Source organism: Scyliorhinus canicula, chromosome 3 (genome assembly GCF_902713615.1).
Source record: "Scyliorhinus canicula chromosome 3, sScyCan1.1, whole genome shotgun sequence".
NCBI classification, from domain to species: Eukaryota; Metazoa; Chordata; class Chondrichthyes; order Carcharhiniformes; family Scyliorhinidae; genus Scyliorhinus; species Scyliorhinus canicula.
In genome coordinates, this window is record NC_052148.1 from 75,426,668 (window position 1) to 75,443,123 (window position 16,456).

The 16,456-nt window shown below is 45.7% G+C and overlaps 1 protein-coding gene and 1 non-coding gene across 4 annotated transcripts in view; one reads left to right on the forward strand and one right to left on the reverse strand.

Moving 5' to 3' along the window:
- The window catches only part of taf1c (TATA-box binding protein associated factor, RNA polymerase I subunit C), a 43,709-nt gene extending 35,775 nt beyond the window's left edge, over positions 1-7,934 (forward strand). For all 3 annotated transcript variants that reach the window (XM_038790755.1, XM_038790757.1, XM_038790756.1), the window contains 2 exons: positions 5,664-5,801; positions 6,229-7,934. In XM_038790755.1, the coding sequence (XP_038646683.1) occupies positions 5,664-5,801; positions 6,229-7,496 (1,406 nt within the window). In that variant the 3' untranslated portion in view covers positions 7,497-7,934. The remainder of the gene's footprint in view (positions 1-5,663; positions 5,802-6,228) is intronic.
- On the reverse strand, positions 4,160-4,266 carry LOC119963997. Its single transcript, XR_005460239.1, has one exon. It is a non-coding gene; the product is annotated as a U6 spliceosomal RNA (small nuclear RNA).
- Positions 7,935-16,456: the final 8,522 nt, after the last annotated feature.

Below are 16,456 nucleotides of genomic sequence, written 5' to 3' on the forward strand. Positions count from 1 at the left end.
TCATCTCATCTAACTCTCCTACTGTTCCACTTCTGAAAGTGGGAACTCACTCGTGCACCCTCACTCGTGCACCCTCACTCGTGCACCCTCACTCGTGCACCCTCACTCGTGCACCCTCACTCATTTTTTTAAATGTTTTTTTTATTGAGTTTTCATATTTTATATATGACAAATTACAAGTTATTAGAGAGAGAGGAAAAAAAAAGGAAAACACAAAAATTTAACATGAATATTTACAGGTAAGCATCTTCATAACAATAATTGTGGCCGCCCCCTTTAGCCAGCATACATATTTTACATTCCCCAATATGGCCGAGGCACATGTTTATAGGCATTTATTTATAGTTTGGTTTTGGGCCTTGGCTTGCCATCAAACCCCCATACCGAGCCCGTAGCCCCCCCCCCCCCCCCCCTCCCTCCCCCCCGGCTACCTTCCCCCGATTCCCGTCCATTTTCCCCTGGTTCTTGGCCACCCGACTATTCTTCCTCCTATACGTTGGCCACAAACAGGTCCCGGAACAGTTGCATGAATGGCTCCCACGTTCTGTGGAAGCCGTCGTCCGACCCTCGGATGGCGAATTTGATTTTCTCCATTTGGAGAGATTCCGAGAGGTCGGACAGCCAGTCTGCAGCTCTGGGTGGTGCTGCTGACCGCCAGCCAAACAGGATTCTACGGCGGGCAATCAGGGAGGCAAAGGCAAGGGCGTCCGCCCTCCTCCCCAGGAATAGATCTGGCTGGTCTGAAACCCCGAAGACCGCCACTATCGGGCATGGCTCCACCCTCACCCCCACCACTTTGGACATAGCCTCGAAGAAGGCTGTCCAGTACTCCACAAGTCTGGGGCAAGACCAGAACATGTGGGCGTGGTTGGCCGGGCCTCTCTGGCACCGCTCACATTTGTCCTCCACCTCCGGGAAGAACGTACTCATACGGTTTCTCGTTAAGTGGGCTCTATGTACCACTTTTAGTTGCGTCAGGCTGAGCCTTGCGCACGTGGAGGTGGAGTTGACCCTATGCAGTGCTTCGCTCCAGAGTCCCCACCCTATCTCCATCCCCAGGTCGTCCTCCCATTTCCTTCTTGTTGCGTCCAGTACGGTGTCGTCCCTATCTACCAGTCGGTCATACATGTCACTACAGTTCCCTTTCTGTAGGATACTTGCGTCCAGTAGGTCTTCCAGTAGTGTCTGTCGTGGCGGTTGTGGGTATGTCCTTGTCTCCTTTCGTAGGAAGTTTTTGAGCTGCAGGTACCGTAGCTCGTTCCCCCCAGCTAGCTGAAATTTCTCTGTCAGTTCGTCCAGTGTTGCGATCCTGTCGTCCGTGTATAGGTCCTTGACTGTCAGTGTCCCCCCGTCCTGCCTCCACCTTTTGAAGGTGGCGTCAGTCAGTGCTGGTGTGAACCTATGGTTGTTGCAGATGGGAGCCTTGTCCGACATTTTGTACAGGCCAAATTGCTGCCGCAGTTGGTTCCAGGATTGGAGGGTGGCCGTCACCACTGGGCTGGTGGAGTGTTTTTTGGGTGGGGATGGGAGTGCTGCCGTGGCGAGGGCCCGGAGGGAGGTTCCCATGCAGGAGGCCTCCTCCGCACGCACCCACTCGGCTTCTGGCTCCTGGATCCATCCCCTTACTCGCTCGGCTGTTGCCGCCCAGTGGTAGAATTGTAGATTCGGGAGGGCTAGCCCCCCCCTGGATTTTGTTTTTTGTATGACCTTCTTTGGGATCCTAGCATTTTTACCCCCCCATACGAACGCCATGATATGTTTGTCCAGCGCTTTGAAAAAGGCCTTGGGGATGTAGATCGGAATGGATCTAAACAGGAAAAGGAACCTGGGCAGTACGTTCATTTTGATCGTCTGGACTCTCCCCGCGAGGGAGAGCGGGAGTGTGTTCCATCTTTGCAGGTCCTTTTTTACTTCCTCCGTCAGGCTGGTGAGGTTCCATTTGTGGATCCCTTTCCAGTCATGGGCTATTTGGATCCCCAGGTAGCGGAATTTATTTCGGGCTTGTTTGAACGGCAGGCCCTTTAGTGCTGCCCCCCCCCCCCCCTTGCGGGTGTACTGGGAAGATCTCACTTTTGCTCATGTTGAGTTTCTAGCCCGAGAAGGCTCCAAACTCTTTCAGGAGCGCTATGATTCCGTCCATGCTGCTTTGTGGGTCCGAGATATAGAGGAGCAGATCATCCGCATAGAGTGAGACTCTGTGCTCTCTACCTCCCCTTCGGATCCCCCTCCAATTTTTTGCTGCCCTGAGCGCGATTGCTAGCGGTTCGATTGCTAGTGCGAACAGCAGCGGGGACAGTGGGCATCCTTGTCTGGTGCCCCTGTGCAGCTGGAAGTATTGGGAGTTGGTATTGTTGGTCCGTACACTCGCCATGGGGGCGTTGTATAGGAGCTTTACCCAAGCGGTGAACCCTGTTCCAAGCCCGAACCGCTCCAGTACCTCTATGAGGTATTTCCATTCGACTCTGTCGAAGGCCTTTTCTGCGTCCAGGGAGACGATCACCTCTTGTGTTCTCTCCCCGGAGGGGGTCATTATCACGTTCAGCAGGCGCCTGATGTTCGCGGTAAGCTGTCTACCTTTGACGAAGCCCGTCTGGTCCTCTGTGACCACCTCAGGTACACAGTCTTCTAGCCTTTTGGCTAGGATTTTGGCCAGTATTTTGGCGTCTGCGTTCAGCAGAGATATGGGTCTGTATGACCCACATTCCGTTGGGTCTTTGTCTTTCTTAGGTATCAGCGAGATTGAGGCCTGTGCTAACGTGGGTGGCAGTGTGCCCCTAGCTAGCGAGTCTGTGAACATCTCCCGCAGGTGCGGGGCCAGCGCTGTCGCGAATTTTTTGTAGAAGTCCGCCGGGAATCCGTCCGGTCCCGGCGCCTTCCCCGTCTGCATGGAGCTAATGCTCTCCATGATCTCTCCCAGTGCTAGTGGTGCTTCCAGATCCCGTTTTCTGCCCTCTCCCACGACTGGTATGTCCAGTCCATCAAGAAACCGGTTCATCCCAGCCTTCCCCGTTGGGGGCTCCGAGGTGTATAGCTCTTGGTAGAAGGCCTTGAAGGTTTTGTTAATCTTCTCTGGTTCTGTTTCCAACGTGCCTCTGGTACCTCTGATTTGCGCAATTTCCCTGCTGGCTGCCTGCTTTCTCAGCTGGTGTGCCAACAGGCGGCTGGCTTTGTCTCCGTGTTCGTACAGGGCCCCGCGTGCCTGGCGGAGTTGGTGTACTGCTTTCCTGGTGGAGAGCAGGTCAAAGTTCCTTTGTAATTCTTTTCTCTCCGCCAGGAGCTCTACGGTCGGGGCCTCGGAGTATTTACGGTCTACCTCCAGTATGGAGTCGACCAGCTTCTGCCTAGCCACCCTTTCCTCCCTATCTCTTTGCGCTTTGTAGGCAATGATTTCCCCTCTTAGTACGGCCTTAAGCGCTTCCCAGAACGTGGAGGATGAGACCTCCCCGTTTTGGTTGTTCTCCGTGTATTCCACTATGGCCCGCGCTATCCTTTCGCTGAAGGCCTTGTCAGCTAGTAAGGCACCGTCCAGCCTCCATGTGGGGCGCTGGGCCCTTCCCGTCTCCAGCCGCACGTCCATGTAGTGTGGGGCGTGGTCTGATATCACAATTGCGGAATATTCCACCTTGTCTATCCCTGGAAGCACCGTTTTCCCCACCACAAAGAAGTCAATTCTGGTGTACACATTGTGTACTGGGGAGAAGAAAGAGAATTCTTTCTCCCCCGGGTGGGCGAATCTCCAGGGGTCCACTGCTCCCATCTGCTCCATATAGTGACTGAGTTCCCTTGCCATGTTTGAGGTTTTCCCCGTTCTGGGGTTTGATCTGTCCGTCTTTGGGTCCTGTACACAGTTGAAGTCCCCCCCCATGATTAGTCGCTGCGTCGCTATGTCCGGGATTTCTGCCATGGTCTTTTGGATGAAGCTTGTGTCGTCCCAGTTGGGCGCGTACACGTTAACTAGAACTAACGGCGCCCCATCCAGGGCCCCGCTGACCATGACATACCGTCCCCCTGGGTCCGTAACCGTCTTTGTCGCCCTAAACATTGTCCTCTTGCCAATCAGGATTGCCACCCCCCTGGCCCTTGCCCCATAACAGGAATGATAGGTTTGTCCCACCCAGCCCTTTCTTACCCGCAGTTGGTCCTGCTCCCTCAGGTGCGTAAAAATATGGAACGCTTCACGAATTTGCGTGTCATCCTTGCGCAGGGGCCATGCTAATCTTCTCTGTATCGTTCCAATTTTAGTATATGTGCTGCCGAAGCGAGCACGCACCCTCACTCATGAATGAAATGAAAAAAATGAAAATCGCTTATTGTCACGAGTAGGCTTCAATGAAGTTACTGTGAAAAGCCACATTCCGGCGCCTGTCCGAGGAGGCTGGTACAGGAATCGAACCGTGCTGCTGGCCTGCTTGGTCTGCTTTAAAAGCCAGCGATGTAGCTGAGTGAGCTAAACCAGCCACCTCACTCATTCACCCTCACTCACGATTCTCAAGAGCTGCTCTAAAATTATTTTCTAGGTGTTTAAAGAGTCCAAGATGGAGATTATTGGTCTGAAACCTTCCTGCCCCTGCAACCTTCTGTGAAGAATAGCAATAGCTTTTTAAAACACGCTTCGACCTCTTTCCAGAAATACAAGGAGATCTATTTAATTTTAAAGTGTTTTTACTCTCTCTTTGTGAAACTCTAAAATAAAAGTAAAATACTGCAGATTCTGGAAATCTGAACTAAAATAGAAGATTTTCTTGCAGAAAATGATAAAAGGTGAACTGGTTTAGGTGAACAAACAACAAAGGTAGTGATGTTGGCAGTATGTGCCCCTTTTAACTATTTAAATTTGAGCTATAGGATTATTTGAGTTTATTAAGTATACTGAGAACTAATCGGTTGATTGCCAAGTATCTTATGTGCAGGGTTTGTTTATCACATTGAACTATTGATTGTAGCACAGTTTACTGGAGTTTCAGCAATATCACCAAACTATCCCAAGCAGCCAATCGCATTAAAGAATTCATGACCAACCTGGAAATGAAAAGCACCAATAATGAAATCACTTTTTTATAGAGAATTAAATAAAGGTTGGGACATAGACTCGAGGTTAAACTGGAAGCTGAAATATAGTCGAGCTTTTTAGTTGGGTTCTTTTGAACTTCATGTGCTGCATGCTGTCTCTTTTCACAAATATTGGATTTTTAAAACTATTTCTCAGTGAAGTCAAACTCAATTCCCCTAACTGGTTTTCTGGAAGCTTCTCCAATTAAATTTGTTTGTCTGGGAATATCCACAATTCCACCTCATTGCCAGACTGTGGTATCTTTGCAGGACAGAAAAGAGACGGGTGTGCACCACATGGAGTTCAAAAGTACCCACAAGTGGATGCGTTTGCAATAAACACTTACGAAACAAAGTTTTTCTTTAATGGTTTAACAATCTTGTAATTAATGGAACAACGTAAGAACATTCCCATAACAATCATGGTAGTTGTTTCAAGGCCAGATTGGGTTGATCAGTAATTGTTACCCAGATCACATTGAAACTCCAGTTACACCTCATTGACAGTCCATTGTTAAAAACACCACAATCTCAGGCCAAATGTGTCGTAAAGTAGGAATGTGATTCATTTTAGAAATACTGAATGTCATCAAAACTTTTACAACTTCCGTTAGGTGGGATGCAGCTTCCTTGCCAGTCATTTGGTCCTCCCCAAAAACTCTCCTGTATTTACGATATGATGCAACACCTACCGGTCAGGTTACCTCGACGACGTGAAGTGGTGGCTGAGAGACTTCACTCTGCTGGAGCAGGTGAGATGCGATTTTCTTTTATAGAAGATATTATTGAAACTGTTTGACAATTAGTATATCTGCAGAGCTGCTATGAAGATGCGATGTAATTACCATTTCACAACTTCAGATTGATATAACTTTATATTAAGTATTAAGATGAGAAATATAACATTTATGAAACCCTGGAAGATCTTTGCTTTATAAACATTGCATTGAGATGGCAGAAAGGTATGTTACACTTATTATGTGCCTTGGAAAACAATATAATTTCCATCTGTATCACCGGAGAGGTACCTTATTGAATAAACAGTTCTACAATTGAACATCCCGGAGATGAAGCTTTTTATGCAATTGTGAGGGATAGGCTTGGCTTAAATTTGAAATTTAGTGTGCATAATTCATAATGAATTTGAAAGGAGGAAAAACTCTTGTTTTTATTTTACAGGACTTGCAACACTTTACCATTGTCATGGTAAAAAGTCCCTGTCTGTGTTTCAGCTCTCTGCAGTGGGAGACTTGTTTTACCAGATGCTAATTCCGAAGAGTCCATCAACCAGTAGAAAAAACATGATGAGAGCTAAGGGTGGATATGGTCATGAGCCACATAACTCCGTTTTGAGCGAAGGGATACAATCGTCAAAACATTCCACAGAACCTACAGATGGAAGTGCAGATTTGACACATAGAGAAAGTGAAAGACCAGAAGGAAACACTTCACTAAATGGAGTAGATGAACAAGGATTGCAAAGCCGTAACAAACCTTTAACACCCAGTTGTGCTGCTCTCGCTACATGTCGAAGGTGGATGAACTCATTTTTGAAAACCCAAAAGAAGTTTCAAAGTGATTCCAATATGCTCCACAAACATACCATCTTCAGTACTAAGCGTCTGTTTTCCGTTAAGACGTTTAGGAAGGGCAAAGAATCAACTGATACATGCAGAGAAATGTGGAATAAAATGCATGCGGTTATGGAAAAGAAGCAAGTTCTTTGTGACAGTACTTTTCCAATACTGGACCATGTTCATGTCCCAAATGTTGTGGATCCCTCAGTCTGGAGAGATGAGCTAAGTGAAAGACTTACAGCTGCATGGGAAGGGAAGTGGAGTGAGTGGTGGAAAGAGAAGTTGGGTGTGAACCGGAGCAAGAAAATCCAAGCACTGCGTGCAAAAAGACGACGTGAAAAATTAGCTAGAGCAGGGCAACGGAGAGAGCTCTCTGGGAGCTTCACATCCTCAGTGTCGGACTTGACTGATTTAAGTGAATTTTCGGATTGGAGTAGATCCTCAGTGATGGATTTATCTGGTACCGAAAGTAATGTTGTATCCAATAAATCATCTGATGTAGAACAATCAATTAGGACAGTTACTGAAGAGCCTCGACAAGAAAAGGAAAGTCAGTCCAATGTGTCTGTAGTAGAAGAAAGCCAGGCATCAACACCACTTTTTTCACAAGAAATACAGTTAGTTAGTATTCCTAAGGAACGGAAAAGAATTCTTCAGAATTACTTGGCTGCACTAGAGGACCATTTACCACAACCTTCTCATGAGGATGATGGAATAAACTTTCCATTGCCATTAGCTGTGTCCACGCAGAAGCCTTTTGCAGAATCTTCACAAGTGACATCTACATGTGAAATGTCCTGGCAACCACCCTCCCAGAGTCAACCTGGACAATTTCAGCCAAAGAAGAAAAGGGCCAGGATGGGTTTTTAAGAATTGTAAAAATATTGAACTATCATTTTGGAAAGAATTGGCTTCCATTCATCTTGATCAAAGTGGCCAGTATTTTCAAGATGATAACTCCTGTATCGAAACTTCCAGTCCCACATTGATCTCGGTTTCACCTCAGTGGTGTGTTTTGTTATGTGTTAAATTTCTACTTAAACATATATTTACTTATAAAAGGAATTAATCGTTAAATTGCTCCAGTATTTTTTTAGTTGTATGATTGGCATGCCATCTGAATATTCTATGGCTCATATAGAAACACAAATTTGAAAAATGAGGTATGAAATATTTTGCATCACGTTTTGTAAAATCTGTAAGCAAGTGCAAATGATTTTTCCTACTATTAATGTTTCCTTATTTGCAGTAAAAGCTCAAACTTAAATGAAAAAAATGAGAATTTATTAAAGTTTGATACTTTTGATATATGTGGGTGATGTTCAATGTAAATTTGAAAATTCCTCATTATATTAGTTGCTGATGTGTAGGCCCTTCAACTGAGTGGTTTGTTGTTATTCCAGAAGGAAGTTAGAATCAACCACGTTGGTGTGGTTCTGAAGTCACATATAGGCCAGAACAGGCAAGGATGGCAGATTGCCTTCCTTAAAGGACAATTAGTGAGCTAGGTGTTTTTTTACGACATTGATTAAGGCTACTCTAATCCTTGCTTCTGAAACTAGCTTTCAATTCAATTCCCAATTTATTAACTGAATTCAAAGTCCATGAGATGCCGTGGTGAGATTTGAAGCCATGTCCACAGGGCATTAGCCTGGGCTTCTGGGTTACTAGTCTAGTGACATTACAACTATACCACCATCGCTCCTTCATTACAGAAAACACAATTAGTACCCCAGAAATACTTGTAAATGAAGAGATGATGGAGAAGGAGGAACTCAAAACATTGATGATCACCCAGAAAGGGTACAGAGAAAACTATTAAAGTTAAAGGTCTGACAGCTCCCCAACACCTAAAGGCCTGCATCCTCGGTTCTTAAAAGAAGTGGCTGTAGAGTTAATAGATACATTGATTAAAAATATCCAGAATTCCCTACATTCAGAAATGGTTCCATCAAATTGGAAAATAACAATTGTAACTCTGCTATTCAAGGAAGAAGAGCAAACTACTGGCCTGTAGTTTGCTCTAAACCGCCATGGGCAAAATGCTGTAATCTATTATTGAGGTTATAGTGGGGCGCTTAGAAAATCTTAATGCAATCAAGAAGAGTTGACATGCACTTATCTGTGGGAGATGATTTTGACTAATTTATTAGAGTTATTTGAGGATGTATGCCGCAATGTGGATAAAGGGAAACCTGTCGATGTGGTGTACTTGGATTTCGGTAAGGGATTTGATAAGGTTCTGCAAAATAGTCAATGGTGGGGGGGGGGGGTAACAAAGGGGCTAGCATGGATGGAGGATTCCTTAGCTAATAGGAATGAGAGGGTAGTGATAAATGGGTCATTTTTTGGGTTGTCAACCTGTAACTAATGGAGTGCCACAGGAATCCATGCTGGGGCCTCAACAAGTATAACTTATATAGATGACTTGGGTGAAGGAATGGAATGTACGATGGCTAAATTTGCTGATGACACAGATAGGAGAGAATGTTGTATAGAGGACATAAGGAGTCTGCCAAAGGATATAAATAGGTTAGGTGAGTGGGCAGAAATTTGGCAGATGGAGTATTATGTGGGAAAATATGAACTTGTCCACTTTGGCAAGAAGATTAGAAATGCAACATATTGTTTAAATGAAGAGAGATTGCAGAACTCTACAGTTCAGAGGGATCTGGATATCCTGGCACACAAATCATAAACAAGTTAGTTTTCTGGTAAGCAAGTGATTTAGGAACGCAAATTGAATGTTGGTGTTTGTTGCAAAAGGAATATAATGTAAAATTGAAAAAATTTTGTTCCAGTTGCCCAGGACACTGATTGGTGAAACCACATCTGGACTACTGTGTACAAGTTTTGGTTTCCTTACTTAAGAAATGATACAGTTGCATTGGAAGCAGTTCAGAGAAGTTCACTTGTCTGAAAAAGGGGCTATCTTATGAGGAAAGATTGGGCTTGTAACCAGCGGAGTTGAGAAGAATGAGAGGCAATCTTATTGAAACATGTTAGACCTTGAGGGGACTCGGCAGGGTGGATAATAGAATTAGGGGACACAGTTTAAACGTAAGCGTAAAATGTTTCTCCCAGAGGGACATTAATCTGTGGAATTCTCATCCTCCGAGAGCAATGGAGGTTGGGTTTGTGAATATTTTTAAGATTGAGTTAGATTCTTGATTAACGAGGGAGCCAAAGTTTATAGGGGCTAGACCGGAGAGGTGAGTGAAGCTCACTACCAGATCAACCATGATCTTATCAAATGGTGGAGCAGATTTGAGAGGCTTAATGGCCTATTCCTGCTCCTAATTTGTATGTTCAGATATAGTGCTTCGACCATGTAGTTTAGCATTCTCTTAGCTTGATTGATCTATGTTCTGCATTGATTGGGTGTGTTAAGGCCTGGATCTCGTTCAAAACCATTCATGAAATTGTGTATGACCCATTTTCCTCCTATATTCAGGGTTTTTTTTTATACATCTACATTTATTTTGTCATTAGCTGCCTTCGGTCACGAAACACGCTGATGGTATCTGCGAGGGTATTTCAACATGAAACATTAATTCGTGGAGGTATATAGGTTTGCTTTTGGAATGGTGTGAGGAGTCATGTGGAACCTCAGCAAGAATAACCAGCTCAGCGCCATGTAACAATTATTAAAAGACTACTTAATAAATTGAAGAAAAGACAAATACACACAAACAGGACTACAATACTTTCCAAGATTGATTATTTGATTTATTGTCACATGAACCGAAGTACAGTGAAAAATATTTTTCTGCAGCTGAGTAACATATACAGTACGTACATAGACACAAGAATAATCAACAGAGAACATTGACAAATGGTATATTGACAAAACAGTGATTGGTTACAGTGTGGAACAAGGGGCCAAACAAAGCAAATACATGTGCAAGAGCAGCATAGGGTGTCGTGAATAGTGTTCTTATAGGGAACAGATCAGTCCGAGGGGGAAGTCGTTGAGGAATCTTGTAGCTGTGGGGAAGAAGCTGTCCCTATGTCTGGATGTGCGAGTCTTCAGACTTCTGTGCCTTCTGCCTGATGGAAGGGTCTGGAAGAGGCAATGCCTGGGTTGGAGGGGCCTCTGATAATGCTTTTTGCCTTCCTGAGGCAGCGAGGTGTATACAGAATCAATGTGGGGGTGGCAAGCTTGTGTGATGTGTTGTATATGCCAAGTATATGAATCACTAGACACACAGTTTATGTTCCAAAATATATCAACAAAACCCTGAAAAAGACTCCCCCTTTCCCCAAATAACACGGGCAGCACAGTAGCACAAGTGATTAGCACTGTGGCTTCACAGCGCCAGGGTCCCAGGTTCGATTCCCCGCCGGGTCACTGTCTGCGGAGTCTGCACGTTCTCCCTGTGTCTGCGTGGGTTTCCTCCGGGTGCTCCGGTTTCCTCCCACAGTCGAAAGATGTGCAGGTTAGGTGGATTGGCCATAATAAACTGCCCTTAGTGTCCAAAAAAAAGGTTAGGAGGGGTTATTGGATTACAGAGATAGTGGAAGTGGAGGCTTAAGCGGGTCGGTGCAGACTCGATGGCTCGAATGGTCTGCATTGTGTGTTTTATTTTCTATAAATTTAGAGTACCCAGTTATTCTTTCCAATTAAGGGGCAATTTAGAGTGGTCAATCTACCTACCCTGCACATCTTTGGGTTGTGGGGGTGAAACCCACGCAGACACGGGGAGAATGTGCAAACTCCACACGGACAGTGACCCAGGGCCGGGATTCGAACCCAGGTCCTCAGTGCCGTAGGCAACAATGCTAACCACTGTGCTACCTTCTGCATTGTATGTTCTATGTTCTAACATACAAATTAAATAAATCTATAAGTCAAATCCAGCTTGGAAGGATGGATTGCTGCATTTTGCTTATTGTCACACGTACCTCGGTACAGTGAAAAGTATTGTTTTTTACATAAACAGAAATACATAATAGGGCAAACATAAGGTACACATAATAATAATAGACACAGACATTGGGTGTAGTACTACTCAGTAGAGAAGATGTGTGAAGAGATCTGATTAGTCCATAAGCGGGTCGTTTAGGAGTCTGGTAACAGCGGGCAAGAAGCTTTAAAGTTACCACACAAAACTGGGCTGATGATCAAGTCTGGAGACACTTTTTCCTGGTCCAGTGAAGATATTTAAACTGCCTTTACGAAGGTTTCTGCTCTGCCTTGGCTCTAAGACTTGGATGTGGATCTAGCCTCATGGCTGTGATTTGTTGTCTGGGTCGTGAGCTGTTATATGCAAACTGATTTCTCTGCTTCTGAGGGTGTTGGCAATTCTACCATTCTTCCACTTTAATTCTTCATTCGGTGCATTTGGCTGCCTTTCAAAATTCCTTGACTCTAAAAATTAGAACGTATATACCTCCACTGATCTCAAGGTAAGCTGTTTCTACCTAATAGGGTGATTTACATCTGATTCTGTTGAGATGCCTGCTAATCTCATTGCTGGGAAAGTCACATCTCATCATGCTGTTTGAATGCTGGGTACTGCTGTTGCTAATCAGATTTGTACTGGGCAGTTCACATCCTATCGTGCCTTGTTAAATTTGTATTACTGCTGTTATTAGGCAGATCCGTGACTTCCTGAGTTCAAGGTCGCCATTTTTGTTCAATAATGGTATCAAAGGATTCAAAGGCTGGTGAATGGAGTTGAAGTGCATATCAACTATGATGTAATTGAATGTTGGAACAAGCTTGAGCTGATTATGTAACTATGTTCCATTCAGTTCTTAGTAGTTAGCTATTCGGCTGAAAATATTGGCGTCAATCTGAATGTTTTGTCAATAATGTACAATAGCCACACTGAGGAAGAAATAATCTTAATCTTGTGTGCACATTCTATTTACCAACTATGTACCTTGTCATTAGGTTTGTTCTTTTTTTTTTAAATTTAGAGTACCCAGTTATTCTTTCCAATTAAGGGGCAATTTAGAGTGGTCAATCTACCTACCCTGCACATCTTTGGGTTGTGGGGGTGAAACCCACGCAGACACGGGGAGAATGTGCAAACTCCACATGGACAGTGACCTAGGGCCGGGATTCGAACCCGGGTCCTCAGCGCCGTAGGCAGTAATGCTAACCACTGTGCCACCGTCCTGCCCCGTCATTAGGTTTGTTCATAGTGTCAAAATGTACCAATAGCTTTCTCAGGTATTAATGTAGTTGCAGACTGTGACCACTAGGTGGTATGAAAATATTTCTGTAATCTCCAAACTCATTTATATGTACAGAATCACAGAATAATAGTGCAGAAGAGACCCTTCGGTCCAATGAGTCTGCACCGACACATGAAAAAACCTGACCTGTCTACCTAATCTCATTTGCCAGCACTTGGCTCATAGCCTTGAATGTTATGACATGCCAAGTGCTCATCCAGACCGTCACCACCCTCTGGGTAAAAAAAGGTTTTCCTCAAATCCCCCTTAAACGTCCTGCCCCTCACCTTGAACTTGTGTCTCCTTGTAACTGACCCTTCAACTAAGGGGAATAGCTGCTCTCTATCCACCCTGTCCATGCCCCTTATAACCATAGAAAAGTTACAGCACGTAAGGAGGCCATTGGACTCATCTTGTCCATGCCAGCCCGAGGTCACTCAGATGCCTTTTCTAATCCCACCTTCCTGCACCCAGTCCATAGCCCTGTAGCTTAGAGCACTTAAGGTGCAGATCCAGGGACCTTTTATAAGAGTTTAGCGTCTCTGCCTCCACCACCAACTCGGGCAGCGAATTCCAGAATCCCACTACCCTTGTACATCTGTCTTTATTTTCGTAATGTGTTAACTTATGTTATGAGCCAGGGTTTAGAGAACCCCAAAGTGTATTGTGGAGCTCACTTGGCCCACAACTTTTAATAGATTGTGGTATGGAGACCATCCGGCCCACTCTACAGGCGTGGTACAGCAGAAATGGAAAAGTTTTTTAAAGCAAAACAATGTTTATTATATGAACTCAAGTTAACCTTTTAAAAACATACAGTGAACATCTCAGCAACCATTAATTCAAATACAACCCCCCAAATACAACACTAAGTAATCCTTTAAGCTTTCCTTTTAACATCCATAAGACTTAAAAACACCTTTTTACAGAAAGACATCAGGATTAACTTCACTACTGAGAACAGTTACCACGTTGAAATCAACAAATGGACACTCATAAGCTTGCAGAGATTCACACACATCCTGCTGTGATTGCAGCTTCTCCAAAACTAAAATGAAACCAAACCCACCCTGCAGCAAAAAAAGTCTAAAATGAAAGTAAAAAGCTGATGAACAGCCCAGCCCAACCAACACTCTGACATTACTGCAGTAATAAATATCCATTTCTTAAAGGTACACTCACTACAGATATTTATATACACGCCCATTTATAAACACCCATTTCTTTTTTTTTGGAAATGTTTTTTATTGAGTTGAGTTTTCATATTTTATATCCAACAAATTACAAATTATTAGAAAAAAAACACGCAAAAATTAACATGTATATTTACAAGCAAGCATCTTCATAATAACAACTGTGGCCGCCCCCTTTAACCGGCATACATATTTTACATTCCCCAATATGGCCGAGGCACATGTTTATAGGCATTTATTTACAGTTTGGTTTTGGGCCTTAGCTTGCCCATCAGACTGTTGCTTGCGGCTTTGTCCTTCCTTTTTTTTTGGAATAATTTTTATTCAAGTTTTCAACAACAGATTTTATCACAACAGATAAAAACAGTAACCCCTCCCCTCCAATACAAAAACAATAAATTAACAAGAAAAAGAAATAAGCGTAAAACCATGAGAACAAACCCCCATAACAAACCCGTAGCCTACCTGCCCCCGATTCCCGTCCATTTTCCCCTGATTCTTGGCCACCCGACTATTCTTCCTCTTGTTCGTTGGCCACGAACAGGTCCCGGAACAATTGCATGAATGGCTCCCACATTCTGTGGAAGCCGTCGTCTGAACCCTCGGATGGCGAATTTGATTTTCTCCATTTGGAGAGATTCTGAGAGGTCGGACAGCCAGTCTGCAGCTCTGGGTGGTGCTGCTGACCGCCAGCCAAACAGGATTCTACGGTGGGCGATCAGGGAGGCAATGGCAAGGGCGTCCGCCCTCCTCCCCAGGAATAGATCTGGCTGGTCTGAAACCCTGAAGACCGCCACTATTGGGCATGGCTCCACCCTCACCCCGACCACTTTGGACATAGCCTCGAAGAAGGCTGTCCAGTACTCCACAAGTCTGGGGCAAAACCAGAACATGTGGGCGTGGTTGGCCGGGCCTCTTTGGCACCGTTCACATCTGTCCTCCACCTGGGTCTCGGTATTTCAGCGAGAAATGGTCGAATGGTTGACCAGTATGGACTGCGGGCCACGTTTCCGTACTTAGACAATGTCACCATCTGAGGCCACGACCAGCAGGACCATGACGCCAACCTTGCTAAATTTCTCCACACCGCATCTCTCCTCAACCTCACTTATAACAAGGAGAATTGTGTATTCAGCACAGACCGTTTAGCCATCCTCGGCTACGTAGTCCAAAACGGACTACTGGGGCCCGATCCCGACCGTATGCGCCCCCTCATGGAGCTTCCCCTCCCCCACTGCCCCAAGGCTCTCAAACAATGCCTGGGGTTCTTTTCTTACTAAGCCCAGTGGGTCCCACAATACGCGAACAAGGCCCGCCTACTGATCCAGTCCACACAATTTCCTCTCACGGCCGAGGCACAACAGGCCTTCGATCGTATTCGATCTGACATAGCCAAGGCCGGGTGCATGCAGTAGACGAGACACACGCCCTTCCAAGTAGAGTGCGACGCTTCAGATGTTGCCCTTGCCGCCACTCTAAACCAGGCAGGCAGACCCGTGGCATTCTTTTCCCGCACCCTCCATGCCTCTGAAATCCGTCACTCCTCTGTTGAAAAGGAGGCCCAGGCAATCGTTGAAGCGGTGCGGCACTGGAGGCATTACCTGGCTGGCAGGAGATTCACTCTCCTCACTGACCAACGGTCGGTAGCCTTCATGTTTAACAACACACGGCAGGGCAAGATCAAAAATGACAAAATCTTGCGGTGGAGAATCGAGCTCTCCACCTATAATTACGAGCCCCCGGACGCCCTCTCCTGAGGTACATGTGCCAGTGCACAAGTGAACCAGCTCCATGCCATGCACGAGAGCCTTTGCCATCCGGGGGTCACTCAGTTGTACCATCTGGTCAAAGCCCGCAATCTGCCCTACTCCGTCGTGGACGTACGGACAGTCATCAGAGAATGCCAGGTCTGTGCGGCGTGCAAGCCGCACTTCTACCGGCCAGACCGCATGCGCCTGGTGAAAGTGTCCCGCCCCTTTGAACGCCTCAGCGTGGATTTCAAAGGGCCCCTCCCCTCCACCGACCGCAACACCTACATCCTTAGTGTGGCCGATTAATTCTCTAGGTTCCCCTTCGCCATCCCATGCCCGGATATGACGTCTGTCACGTCATCAAGGCCCTTGATTCCATATTCGCTCTGTTCGGTTTCCCCGACTATATCCACAGTGACAGGGTATCCTCGTTCATGACTGATGAGCTGCGTCAGTTCCTGCTCAGCAGGGGTATCGCCTCCAGCATTACGACCAGCTACAACCCCCGGGGAAACGGGCAGGTAGAGAGGGAGAACGGGACGGTATGGAGGGCCGTCCAGCTGGCCCTACGGTCCAGGAAACCTCCCAGCCGCTCGCTGGCAGCAGGTCCTCCCTGACGCGCTCCATTCCATTCGGTCACTACTGTGCACCGCAACTAACAACACACACCACATGAACGTGTTTTTGCCTTCCCTATGAA